Genomic DNA, 14,022 nt, shown 5'->3' with positions numbered 1-14,022 from the left:
AAGCAACCTCAAAGTAAAATGAGATGGAACAATCTGATACTCAACCTCCTGAACTCCCTGAACTGGCAACGAAAGAGGACCTGGCAAAAATGAAACCACAAATAATTTATCAGACAACAGCAGACAGTGCCCATAGTATAAGACAGGATTAATAAAGCTAGAGTAGACACAGATTAAAAAATAAAAAGAGGAACTGAGAAACACAACAGAATCCCAACATACGAAACAAATTGGATCCATAAAACAGATGCAAATAGAAACTGTTCACAGAAGTAATGGGAGAAAACTTCCCAAACAGGGAAAAAATTTGACATACAGACAAGTGAGGCTTAAAGGAGTCCAACTAGCCACCATTAAAAAAAAAAAAAAAAAAAAAAAAAAAACACATAGGCATATAATAGTTAAGATTCCTGAAACCCAACAGAAGAACAAAATTCTACAAGTAGTTAGAGAAAAAAAAATCACATACAAAGGAGAACCCATCAGAATCACAGCAGACTTCTCTACACAAACCCACAAGGCAAGAAGAGCATGGAGTGATGTATTTCAAGCCCTAAAGGAAAACAACCTCCAATCCAGATTGATGTACCCTGCAAAACTATCTTTCAAAATTGATGGAGAAATAAGATACTTTCATGACAAAGGCACTTTAGGAACTTCATGAATACTAAACCAGCACTCCAAAAAAATGTAAACAAGAAATTAAATGCAAAGGGGGAGAAACCAACAAAAAGAAAAAGTCATGACATGGATAAGTCAATACATATCAGTTATGACCATCAACATTAATGGTCTCAATTCACCAAACTAAAGAAATAGACTGGCAGAATGGGTCAAAAAGCAAGACCCAATAATACGCCACATATAAGAAACACAACTTTTTTTTTTTTGGTACGGGAGATCAACCTCCGGACCTTGAGCTTGCCAGGTAGATGGCAGAACCACAAAGAAACTCATAGACTGAAAGTTAAAGGGTGGAAAACAATACTGCATGTGACAGGAACCAAAAAAGAAAAAAAAAAGCTATCCTTTTTGCAGATAAAGTGGATTTCAAACCAACACTGATTAAGAGAGATAAAAAAGAACTTTACATTCTTGTAAAGGAAACAACCCAAGAGGAAGAGTTGATAATCATAAATATATATACACCAAACACTTGTGTGCCCAACTATATAAAACAAATACTAACGGATATGAAAAATCATATAAACACTAATACATTATTAGTAATGGAGGACCTCAATACCCCACTGTCACAAATAGATCAACCAGACAAAAAATAAACAATGAAATACTACAACTCAAACTCCTGAACAAATGAACTTAACAGATGTTTACAGAGTGCCCCCCATAAAATTAAAATATATTGCTTTCATCTACACATGGATTGTTCTCCAAAACAGACCACATACTTGCTCATAGAACATGTTTAAGTGCAAAGGAATTGAAGTTATCTCCTATTTATTATCAGACCATAGTGTGATGAAACTGGAGATCAACAGCAAAAGAAACCACAAGAATTTCACAAACTCATGGAAATTGAACAACACAATTCTGAATAACCAATGGGTCACAGGGGAAATTAAAGAAGAAATCAGACAGTTCCTACAATTAAAAGACAATGACAAAAAAACATATTGGAATCTATGGGACACAATGAAAACAGTCTTATGAAGGAATTCATAGCAATAAATACTCATATTAGGAAAACAGAGCAAGCTCAATTACACAACCTGATGCTGAACCTCAAGCTTCTAGAAAAAGAGCAGAATAACCCCAAAGTTCATATATATCTTAGGAAATTATAAATATCAGAGCAGAAATCAATGCAATGGAAACTAAGAGAATGAAACAAAAAACAATGAAGCTGCCAGGCGTGGTGGCACATGCCTATAATCCCAGCACTAGGGAGGCTGAGGTAGGAGGATCGCTGTGAGTTCGAGACCAGCCTTGGCTAAATAGTGAATTCCAGGTCAGTCTCAACCACATAGTGAGACCCTGTCTCAAAAAAGAACAGCAACAACAAAAAATGAAACCAAGACTTGGTTCTTCAAAAGAATAAACAAAATTGACAAACCCTTAGCCAACCTTGTCAAAAAAAGGAAAAAAGCCCAAATCCATGCAATTAGGAATGAAAAGGGTGAAATTACAACGGAATTACAGGCCAATCTCACTAATGAACACAGATAGAAAAATCCTTAATAAGATACTGGCAAATAGAATGCAGAAGATTAAGAAGATCATATACCCTGACCAAGTACAATTCATCCCAGGGATGCAGGGATGGTTCAACATATGTAAATTAATAAATGCTATACATTATATTAATAAAGCCAAGGACAAAAACCATGTGATCATCTCAATAGATGCAGAGAAAGCATTTGACAAAATCCAACATGCATTCATGATAAAAATTCTCCAAAAAATTGGAATATCTCTACCTCAACCTAATAAAAGCCATCTATGAAAAACCAACAGCCACTATCATACTAAATGGTCAAAACTGAAATCCTTCACATTAAAATCAGGAAGAAGCAAAGGATGTCCACAATCACCACTCCTGTTGAATATAGTTTTGGAAACGTCAGACATAGGATTTAGACGAGAAAGAAATACAAGGAATAAAGACAGGAAATGAAAAAGTCAAATTGTCACTTTGCAGATGACATCATACTCTATTTAGAAGTCCCCAAGAACTCTACCAAAAGTCTTCTAGGCTTAAAAATCAAATTCAGCAAAGTAGCATGACACAAGGTCAACATACAAAAATCAACAGCTTTCTTGTACATGAAAAACACACTCACTGTGAGAAAAATGGGTCAAACAATTCCTCTCACAACAGCATCCAAAAAATTGAAATACCTAGGAATCTACATAATGAAAGAAACCAAAAACCTCAACTTTGAAAACTACAGCACTCTGAAAAAAGAAATTGAAGAGGATTTCAGAAATGGAAAGACATCCCTTGCTCCTGGGTAGAAAGAATCAACATACTGAAAATGGCCATACTTCCAAAACTGCTATATAGATTCAATGCAATCCCAATTGAAATTCCAACAACATACTTCACAGACCTTGAGGAAACAATCCAAAAATTCATTTAAAACCAGAAGAGGCCTAGAATAGCAAAAGCAACTCTAGATAATAAAGACAAGGTAGGGGGTATCACAATCTCCAACTTGAAACTTACAATGCTACTGTGATAAAAAGAAAAACAAAAACAAAAAACAGCATGTTACTGGCAAAGAAACATGTGAGGACCAGTGGAACAGATTAGAAGAAGCAGAAACAGCTCTAGACATACTCAGCCACCTCATCTTTGACAAAGGAGCCAAACACCTTCACTGGAAGAAAGATAGCTTCTTGAATAAATTTTGCTGGAAAAACTGCGTTTCAACTTGCCAAAGATTAAAACCTCTCTTACCATGAACTAAACTAAAATTGAAAAGGATTAAAGATCTAAATAAAACAGAAACACTAAACTGGCTAGAAGAATGGTTAGGTAGAACTCTTGAAGACATGGGTGTAGAAAGATTTTATGAACAAAACCTTGCTGGTCTGCAAACTAGGATAAACAATCAACAAGTGGGATGTTTTATTAAAAAGCTCTGCACAGCAAGAGAAACAACCAATAGTGTGAAGAGACAACCCACAATGTAGGAAAAACTTTTCACCAGCTCTTCCTCAGACAAAGGTCTACTATCTAGAATACGTAAACAACTTTAAAAAATCAGACCTCTTAAATTTAAAGACCCAATATAAAAATGGGCATCTGAAATGTATAGACATTTCTCAAAGAAGTAGAAATAACAAATAAATATATGAAAAAATGTTCAACATCACTGGTCATTCGAGAGATGCAAATGAAAATAACACTGAAATTCCACCTCACCCCAGAAAGAATGGCTGCTATCAAGAAACCAAACAATAACAAATGTTGGCAGGGCTGTGGGGAAAGAGGAACACTGCTCCACTGCTGGTGGGAGTGAAACAAATGACACGTATATTTCTCTAGTGAAACATGCAAGTGTTTCTTCATTGAGGAATAAAAGGTATGATAGATAATGTGAAATAGGAAGAAAAGAAGCAAAGAGGAAGGGGAAGTGGGATGGTAGGGGAAAAGAAAAAGGGGAATGGAATTAATATGAGAAGAAAAAATAGAAGCAAAGTCTTTGTAGATAGGGAGGGGTAGAGAGGTTGAAGAAGGGCAGGGAAATGGGGAAAAAATAAAAACTAAGATGGATTATGTAAAGGTGCAAACTTCCAATGATGAGTGTCATTATATTGCATACCATAAATATACCAATAAAATTAATTAATTTTGAAAAAAATAATAAATTGTGACTAGGTTTACAAAAAAGTGTTTAAAAATACCATCAAACATATACCCATCAATTAAAACCAAGCTTTTTAAATTTTGTCATATTCTATTCATAACATAAAAACTCAGAGGAGTTCTCTCAGAGAATCATTTATTTTTAAGGAAATAGGAATAGAAAATATAGTTCAGTATGCAGAGCACAGAATCACAGTAATATTTTATGAACAAGTTCTTTTCTGACACAAATACATATACAAAGTATACATTTGTGGTACTTAGTGCTGAGTTACAATGTAATATTTATTTTCACTGCAGATTGATCAAAGTATAAAAGCCAGTGGTTGAACATAAGGCCAATACTTGGGATAACTTTTCTAAAAAGATGACAGAAAAAGAGTAATCTACTTCTGAAATGGAAACACAGGCATGTTAGCAAAGCCTTACTAATGTCCTTCAGACACAGTCATCAGTTACCTAGAGGACACTGCATCCCAATCCTGGCCATCTCCTCGGGGTCGCTGGCCTGTGCGCCCGATAACAGAAGGCCGAGGGCTGCTGCTTCCTGGGGACTGATTCTGAGAAGGATGAGTGCCTCTTGCTTCATGACAGTAAGACACAGAAGAATTTTGGGAAATTGTGTCTAGAAAAATAAAGAAAAATGAAATCCCTTAGTACAAACAAATTCTGATTATATAGTATATATGTATCATTCTTCAAAAAAATTAATAAAATTAAGACAATAGAAATAAGGCAAAGAATAAAAGCAAAGGCCAATGGTAGATACTGACATTAGAGACCAGCCTGCGGAACAATACTTGGTCACCCATCCTCTACTTAAAACCCTCTGAGAATCCTTACCTCAAACCATACATAAAAATTAAATCAAAATAGATCAATAATCCAAAGTTAAGAGCCAAAACCACAATAATCTTAACAGAAAATAAATCTTAGATTTGGCAATGGATTATTAGATATATCATCAAAAGCACTACCAAAATAGACTTTAAAAATATTAGTGCATCAAAAGATCATATCAACAAAGTGTAAAGACAGCTTACAAACTTGGAAAAACTTGCAAATCACAGAACTATTAAGGGTTTAATATTGAGAATACATAAATAATCCCTAAAACTCAACAGTAAAGAAAAAAATAATCCAATTGAAAAATGGGCAGAGACTTTAAGAGACATTTCTCCAAATATATACAAATGAAAAACAAGAACATAAAAAGCTATTAGAGAATCACCAACCACTCACCATTAGTCTTTAAGAAAATATAAAACAATCAAAACATCAGTGATATAGCACTTCACATCTACTGCAACTGATTAAAAAAATGTTCTGGTAAGGAATTTCACTATACTGGAAACTTTATACAGTGCTGGTAGGAATGTTTAATGTTGCAGGTGCTGTGAAAAATAGTTTGGTGGTTCCTCATAAAACTAAACAAGAACTACCATACAACCCAGCAATAATACTCTTAGATATGTACTCAAAAGAATTTAAAACAGGAACTTAAAACAGTTACAGTACTTGACTGCCAATGTTCAATGTATTATTTGCAATAGCCAAAAGGTAAAGACAACCTACGTTATCCATCAACAAATGAATGACTAAATACAGTATATACACACAATGGAATATTACTCTACCAAAAATAGGAATGAAGTTCTGATACATGGTACAACGTGGATAAAGCTTAAAAACATTGAACTAGAAACAAGCCAGATACGAAAAGACAAATATTGTTTGATCGCATATGTATAAGGTACTTAGATAATTTCAGAAAGAGAAAGTAAGAGGATGCCAGTGGATTTTAAGAAAGGAAAAATGGCAGGTTATTGCTTAATAGTTACAGAGTTTCTGTTTAGGGTGATGAAAAACATTTGGGAACTGAATGGTAATGACATAACTGTGTGAATAAAATGTTACTGTAATGAACATTTAAAAATGGTTATAATGGCAGTTATGCCACAAAGAGGTAAAGACACAATTTAATTGGCATTTATAAAGGGAAAAAAATAACAACAGCTCTTCAAGAACTTAATACATCTCAAAGAAAATATAAAATCCTTTTTATGGTAATATCAACTTGTCTTAATATATGCTGGCCTAATTACCTCTCCATTCTCATATCATTCCCTTTGCCCCCCAGCTCTCTACACTCCGTTCTCTATACTCTCTTCTGTGGCTCAGAAGTAAGCAGCTTTGAGGTACCTGACCTTCCCTGAACGCTTTTTTGCAGCTCTTTAGGTAGAGTTCCCCGTATCTCACTTCAGGTTACCTCCACTGAAAGCCTTTCCTTGATCATCACATCTAAAGTAAGTTACGTTTTCCTGTCATGTTGTGTCAAACTCCTTTTTAGTTTCCTCAAAGCACTTCTCCTTATCTAAACAAACCTGACTTTTTATTACTTTTCCCCAGTCATCTGAAATGTAAGTTCAGACAAATCTGATTATTATCTTTCCCCAACTGACTAAAATATAATAAGCTCATAAGGATGAAGATTGTAACTATTTGTTCCACTTTATTCCTTCACAGAGGCTGGAGTATCATCTAATATACAGTGGTGATAAATATTTAACACATGAATAAATGTTTACAGATTATCATCTATGTCTTATCGTGAGAATTCATTCTGCCGAAGTATGGGGTATCCAGAAGTTCTATTATCAGTCATTTGCAAAATGTCATACCTCAAGAATGTTAACAAAGAAACTCCATGCCCTCTGAGTCCATGATAAAGCCAATGTAAAGTATAAACATTGTAGCAGTGTAAGACCAGTGAAAGGGCCCAAGATTTAGCTCAGTGGCACCACCCCTGCCCCCAAAGCACAAGATTCTGAGTTTGATCCTCGGTACAAAAAAAAAAAACAGTGAAACTCCCCCCAAAATAGGAATTACAAGTGAGATAATAAAAAATAGCTCTAATTTAATATTCGACACTCTAGCCGGGGATTTAGCTCAGTGGTTCCACCTAGTTTGATCCCTGGTACAAAAATAAAAATTTGATTCTCAATGCACATTGTGATAAGTCTACAGAAATCATAAGTTGTAGATGATCTACAATCTATAATGTTTTGTCAAGGTCAGTCTTGTACTCTATCTGGACATTAGATGGAGTCTCTCCTCTGAAAAGTCTGGTATTGCCAGCACATATCCAACTACATCACAAGTTGATAAAAATAGTTTTAATAAAATTCAAATCGATATTTTTAAAGTCTTACAATTTATTAAAATAGTACACAACTGGTTACAATGCCTCATGTCCCACATGAAAAACCATACTTAGCATCCTAGCCCTTGAGACACAATAGCATACTGTACACAGAATCTTCATATGTGTGGGAGAAGAAACAAAAACACTTGATAAAGGTCTCTTCTTCAGAAACAGAAAAAAGATCGTGGGATCAAGGTGGTTCTCTTATTCACCCAGTTTTCCCTCAAAGATTTGATTAGACTTAGGAGTGAAAGTTTAAGGTTGTGAAAATGTACACACAGCAAATCCTAAAGTAAATAAAATGGACAAGTCTCAGAAGAATCTTCAAATAACACCAGTAGCTAATGAATAAATAAAATAGAAATACCTTGTTTATCAGAGAAAAAATTTGGATCTCGGTGAAAGTTAAGTCTGTTTCTTAAGTATGTGCACAGCTGCTGTAAGCAGGACACTGACTGCAGAGCCAGATGATGTTTTCCATCTCCTTCAAAAGCCAGTTTCAACACAGACAACAGACTCTGAAATGAAGAGCAGTGAACATGATTAAGGGAACAAAACTCCCAACTTCAAAGAAGGATATTAAATTTAAATAGGATAAGTCAATAATCAAAGGTAATAAGCTGCCAAATCTGTAAGACATGAGAAACAGACAAGGGCAAAAATGACTCAGCAAAATGTAGAAACAAGGTCAAAATAAGGTAATAAAATTTAAATACAATAACCAGTGTTTATATCTAAAATCTATTAGTTTAATATGCGTTATGAGGGAAGATAGGAATGATTCCCCATTCAGGACATTACATAACACAAAGCTTTTTAAAGATCCTAGTAAGTACTTTTCATTCCAAACACCTAAATCATTTTACCGTACTTTGGTAATTAATACCTTTTCCTCTGCTACAATTTGCCCATGTGTATTAATAGTTGCCATTTCCTCGTGTACATTCCAGCCCTGTTAGTGTGCGGTGTTCAATCTTCAGTCATTACTAGATGCTCTGGATATAGCACAAGCAACAGACTAAAGAAAAGAACTTATCAATATTACTCACTGAAAATGTATTTCTTCAGCATTACACCTTAAACATGTAAGAGATTCAAAAAGTGATGGAGCTGCACATTTAGCTCAGTAGTTCTTGTGCCTGCCTCACAAGCGCAAGGGAGTTCAATCCCCAGTACCAAAAAAAGTGATGCTATTCTTACCGTTAATGGTGCTCAACCTTTACTCCCAAAGTTTGTTCTCTCCTCTAGAACATCCATAAATAGTAATTCAAGGTAGTTAGCTAAATTCAATTGCAGGCGTCAAATGAAAATACTGTAGTGCTTGTTGGGAGAATAATCATTATTCAAGTAAGTCAAAAAATAAGTAGTTTAAATAGTCAAATACTTCATTTTTTAAATACAATAATATAAATTTTGTTCTGAAGAACTCCTACCTGCTAAATTTGTTTTACTGTAAAAATCTAAAACAATTAAAGAAAGCACCCACCTGGACAATTTTTGGCCTTTGCAGGAAAATTTCAGCAGGAAAATCTTGCATAATAACATCCTTCAATAGTTCACAGGTGTTCCAGATCAAAGTGTGATTACTACTTCTTAAAGAGCTACAAAATGTATTATTCATTTTTAAAAAGAGCTCAACTATACCAAATTCTAAGTAGCCTAGTGGAATAACTCTATAATAATCATTCAAGTCTCAGCTGAGATATCACAATTCCTGGGAAGCATTCCTAAGTCTTTTCTCCAGACAATACAGAACTCTAAGGAGAGCTTTTTCCAAACACCTGTATTTTATGATATAGTAACTGATGGTTGGCTTTATGTCCTTCACTACACCCTCTGTAAGAGGAGCAACTACATCATATGAACCATTACATGAAGCCTGAGACTATCAGAATGCTACAATGAATGCTATTAATTAAGGGCAAAAACAATGGCTAATCAGAGTACCTGATCAATGAGAGATAATTTATATCACAAAGGACCTTAAAAGATTCCAACCACATTAAAGATTGAATAATAGGTCAAGATAAATAGGAATTTTATGGCTTGCTTTTAGAAATATTGAAATTCATTTATACATGCCCAATACTACTATTCACCCCAGTTAGCATATTTTTCAGATGAAAATGTTTAACTATGAAACTTACTAGCTATAAACAAACTGAATACATTAGGCACTGTACCTTTCATTAGAGGAGAGAACATGTTTATCTGTAGTTGTTAGAGATAACCAAGGAAATGTAGAAAACTTCAAACACTTCACAGTTTGATTTACTGTTGATAGAATAGCAAAACTTGAGATATCAAAGGATAAAAATATGACAGATTCACAATGTTATGTGTGTGGCTTATGAAAATAAGTACTAAAATACAGGTTACATCTTACATCAACTTAAAATATGGTCAGCTGCAAATTTTTCTCTCACAGGATAAATAACAGAGTTCATTAAAATAAGAATTAGAAGAGCATTAAGCACAAACCAATATTGAATGACATTTAAAGTGTCAATTAAATTTTCCACTCTTACTCTGTGGCTGACCAGAACATTCAGCTTAGATTTGCCATAAAAGGAAATGGCATTTGGAGAAAACTTTCCTTTACTTGCAAAAATTTTAATGATATTCACATAATAATATACTGTATCCAGTCATGCTCTAATGTCTTGGTTGGTGTTAAGTGTTTTAAATTTCTATGAAGATGATTTAAAGATGACCGCTGGGTATGTAGCTCAGCAGTGCAGCACCTGCCCAGCAAGCGTGAGGCCCTGAATTGATTTCCCGTACCAAAAAGAAAAGTGGAAAAAAAAAGTTCCTAAAGATGAGAGAGCTGGAGCCCAAGTATCGTGCTCAGAGGAGTTTAAGAAAAATCTGCAAAAACAACACACTTTTACAATAACCCCACTCACATTATTTTTAAACAGAACTTACAATGCACAAGTTAAGGTAGCAACCCTAAAAAATAGCATATATAAAAGGTCTTTCGAATAGTAAACAGTCTTTCTGCCAAATGCTTTGAAAATAACATGGAGTCATTAAATGCAGATAACAGCCCTATTGAATTCCCAGACATAACACAACTGCTATTTTCAAAAACTGCTAACTTAAAATAATGTTTACTTTCTAAAAAAAAAAAGTATGAGGTGGGTGGAGGAAAGGACAGGCTTATACTGCACACATTAATTAATCCAGACAAACCAAAACTCACATAAAAAATGTAACATCTCAATTGACCTTAATGTTTTCATCAGTTTCATTCAAATTCTCAACATTCCAGATGTCTCTTATCTTCATTCAATTAAGCCTCTAGCCACAAACACAAAGAAATACCATCTCACTTCAAAACAAAGCTCCTTATGAGCCCAACAAAACTTTTCTAAAAAGGACAGGGAAAGTACTTTAGTAATTAACAATTTTTCTGTTCTTTCTTATGCTGCTATTCAACAGGTACGTTTCCCATGTAAGCCTCTTAAAAACAAGAGACTTCCAAATTGAGCTTACTTGAATATTTGACATCAGCAGCTATCTCTGGGACACATCATTTTCATCTAAACTATCCAAGAAGTAAAATGTTAAATAAATGATAATTTAATCTGTCACCTAGGACAATGTTCTTAAATCCCTTTATGAGTAAAATGGAGATATTAATAACACTGATGTCGCTGTGACTCCATGAAGATTCATTCATTATGCACTGAGTGTCTAATGCATTTTTGGCATATTTCAGACAGAGAAATAAAATAATATTCATTAGCTATCATTAAGTTTATACTGAGGAAAATAAACAAGAAGTAAATAAACAATTTCAGATCATGAAATGTATGGGGAAGAAAAGTAAACACAAATAAAAAAGGATCGCTGGTTAGAATCTTTACGAACACCTTGTGAAAGCAGAGGCCCAAATAAGCAGAGACGAGCCACATAAAACACAAGAATACACACAAAGACCTGCAGAAGAGATTCCAGGGTGTGGAACTCTAACCAACTTCATGTTGAACAAATGATTTAAAAAAAAAAAAGAAACTACGACAATTCTGAGTTTTTGACTAGAGTAACTGGATGAACTATAGGATTCAGGGAGCAAGAAAATGGACAACACATGTATGGTGCATGCATAGCACTGGTGACATCAATATCAGTCACCTACATGGTGCTCAAGTACATTTAGAGTATGGGCCAGGGATTTAGCTCACTGGTTCTGCTGCCTGCCTCAAATACATTTAGACTAATATAAAATTTTACCATTTAAGATCAATATTTTAAATCAATTTGAAGCAATCAAAACATTTAGCTTAGTGCTAAAACAATCAAGTTTGACCATAATTTGTCTTCATAACAATAACAAGAATATACTGGTCTTTCATTTATCAGATCAGCAGGATTTACTTCCCTATTTGTACTTACCGGCTGGTTTGGTAGGCACTTTCATTAGCTGAAAATTACTTTTGTCTTGGGGAAAATACCCCGTTATGATTTCAGGTTGTGACAATTCTGGGGAAAATAAATAAATATATATATATATATTTCATTGTATCACTGATTTATTAATTACTACAAGTAAAACTTACTCTTTTAAAATAGCAATATTTTGTTTTTCAATTCTTTAAAAACTAAAAAAAAAAAATCAGTTTAATTTTTTTCTGAATAGTGTATTCCTAAAAAGGAAAAGGTATGACCCTTCAGCTAATTTCTAAGTGAGGGGTTTTTTCTTCTCTTACTACCAGAAAAATACAATTCTTTATTAGAATGAAAAGATCCACAAGATCCTGTACATGAAAGATCTTCATGCACATGAAGAGTCTGGCACATAGTAGTCAAGAACTGTCCCTCTATGCTTCTTAATCTATCTCCCTCCTCACATCTACTCCAATTTTATAATTCCTAATTACTTCAATTTTCATTAAGATCTTTAAAAAGGCATTAAAATTGTCAAAAACAAAGAAGTCAGTCACTATTTTTCAATGCCTTTAAATACCTACCTGGTTACACTCCAGCTGCAATGAGAATAAGAATCAGAAAAAGACTAAAACTAAATGTTGTAACTTTGTGCTTGAAGTTTTCATGGCAGTAATTCCTACTATCATTACAGATAACTAAAACTTAACCCTAGCAGGTATATTCAACCTGTGGCCTGCAGGCTGCTTGCCCTTTTCTTTCAATGTTATAATTTTTGAAAAATTAAAATAAAGGCAGTTTTGTTACTTATATATACTATGTTATATATTTTATACATGGCTCAAAACAATTCTTTTTTATTCAAAGCAGCCCAGGTAAGCCAAAAAGGTTGGACACACGTGAACTCCTCTGACCTCACCAACAAGGAAGTAGACTGAAATTTCAAATTTTAAGATTCTGCTTTATTTGTAATGGCTCAGAAAATGTAAAGTAACAATCAGATTTTGGAACTAGACACAGCAAAATCAGAATCCTACTTTCACCACAGAGTAGAAAGCAGGTAAGTTGGAGCAAGCTTCTCTGCGTTTCTATTCTCGTCTATTAAATAAAACTAATAGCATATCATTCAAAGTGCTTCTTTGACATTTAATGAGACAATGTGTTTAAATCAATTCATTCAGTGCCCTATAATGAAACTTAATAAACGGCAGCTGCCACTGTTGTTTAACAGTATCAATAGTTGGGGCAACACAATCGCAATGATACACATATCATCTACAAGATTAAGCAGTCAAAAATATTTTTACCACTCAATCACATAAATCATCAGAGCATATTTTTTTCCAAATAATTAAAATGCCTCCATGTGCAAGGCACTATACTGGGCATTAAAATTAAATAACAAGAACACCCAGAACAGCTCATACTGTGTTTAATATATGCTAGATCCTATTCCTTACAATTCTATGAGAAATATTTTCTTTCTTTTTATGCCAATTTTGAATGAAGAGCCTGGAGAGGAACCAATGTCAAAAAACTAGCAGCAGAAGTGGACTTTAATCCATGTGATTTTACAGTATAACACTGTACTGCAGGCTGTAAAATCCTTGCATTATGTCACTTTAACTGGTCTCCAAAGCAAAATCATGAGTTAGAGCATATGTCACTATGGCCCAATATGAAGAACAAGGTATAAAAATGCAACTATATGCACTTAATGTCTGACACATATTAGTGCTCAATGAAAATGTGTAGGACTTGTTTTTTCTTTCGCAGTACTGGGTATTGAACCCCACAGCCTTATACATGAGAGGCAAGTATTCTATCACTGAATTGTATCTCCAACCCTTTTCTTTCTTTAACTTTATTTTGAGATAGGGTCTCACTAAATTGCCCAAGTTGGTCTCAAATTTACAATCCTCTTGCCTCAGACCCCTGACTAACTGGGAGTACAGGAATGTGCCATCACATCCATCTAAAAATGTGTTGTTATTGTTAAAGAAATAACCTGTCAAGCTAGCGTCAAGCTAGTGCCACAGCATCTTTTTGGCCTGACCAAAAAAGCAATAAATACAAATGTATCATCTTT

The 14,022-nt window shown here is 34.2% G+C and overlaps 1 protein-coding gene across 4 annotated transcripts in view; it reads right to left on the bottom strand.

Moving 5' to 3' along the window:
* The window catches only part of Rttn (rotatin), a 168,747-nt gene that overhangs the window by 152,394 nt on the left and 2,331 nt on the right, over positions 1–14,022 (bottom strand). For all 4 annotated transcript variants that reach the window (XM_010607718.3, XM_019205464.2, XM_019205453.2 and 1 more), the window contains 5 exons: positions 11,943–12,029; positions 9,725–9,815; positions 9,028–9,142; positions 7,909–8,059; positions 4,796–4,961 (listed from right to left, as the gene is read on the bottom strand). In XM_010607718.3, coding sequence (XP_010606020.1) covers positions 4,796–4,961; positions 7,909–8,059; positions 9,028–9,142; positions 9,725–9,815; positions 11,943–12,029 — 610 coding nt within the window. The remainder of the gene's footprint in view (positions 1–4,795; positions 4,962–7,908; positions 8,060–9,027; positions 9,143–9,724; positions 9,816–11,942; positions 12,030–14,022) is intronic.

This window comes from Fukomys damarensis, unplaced genomic scaffold, assembly GCF_012274545.1.
Source record: "Fukomys damarensis isolate Sample0158 unplaced genomic scaffold, DMR_v1.0_HiC HiC_scaffold_30, whole genome shotgun sequence".
NCBI classification, from domain to species: Eukaryota; Metazoa; Chordata; class Mammalia; order Rodentia; family Bathyergidae; genus Fukomys; species Fukomys damarensis.
This window is presented reverse-complemented; position numbering and strand designations above follow the sequence as displayed.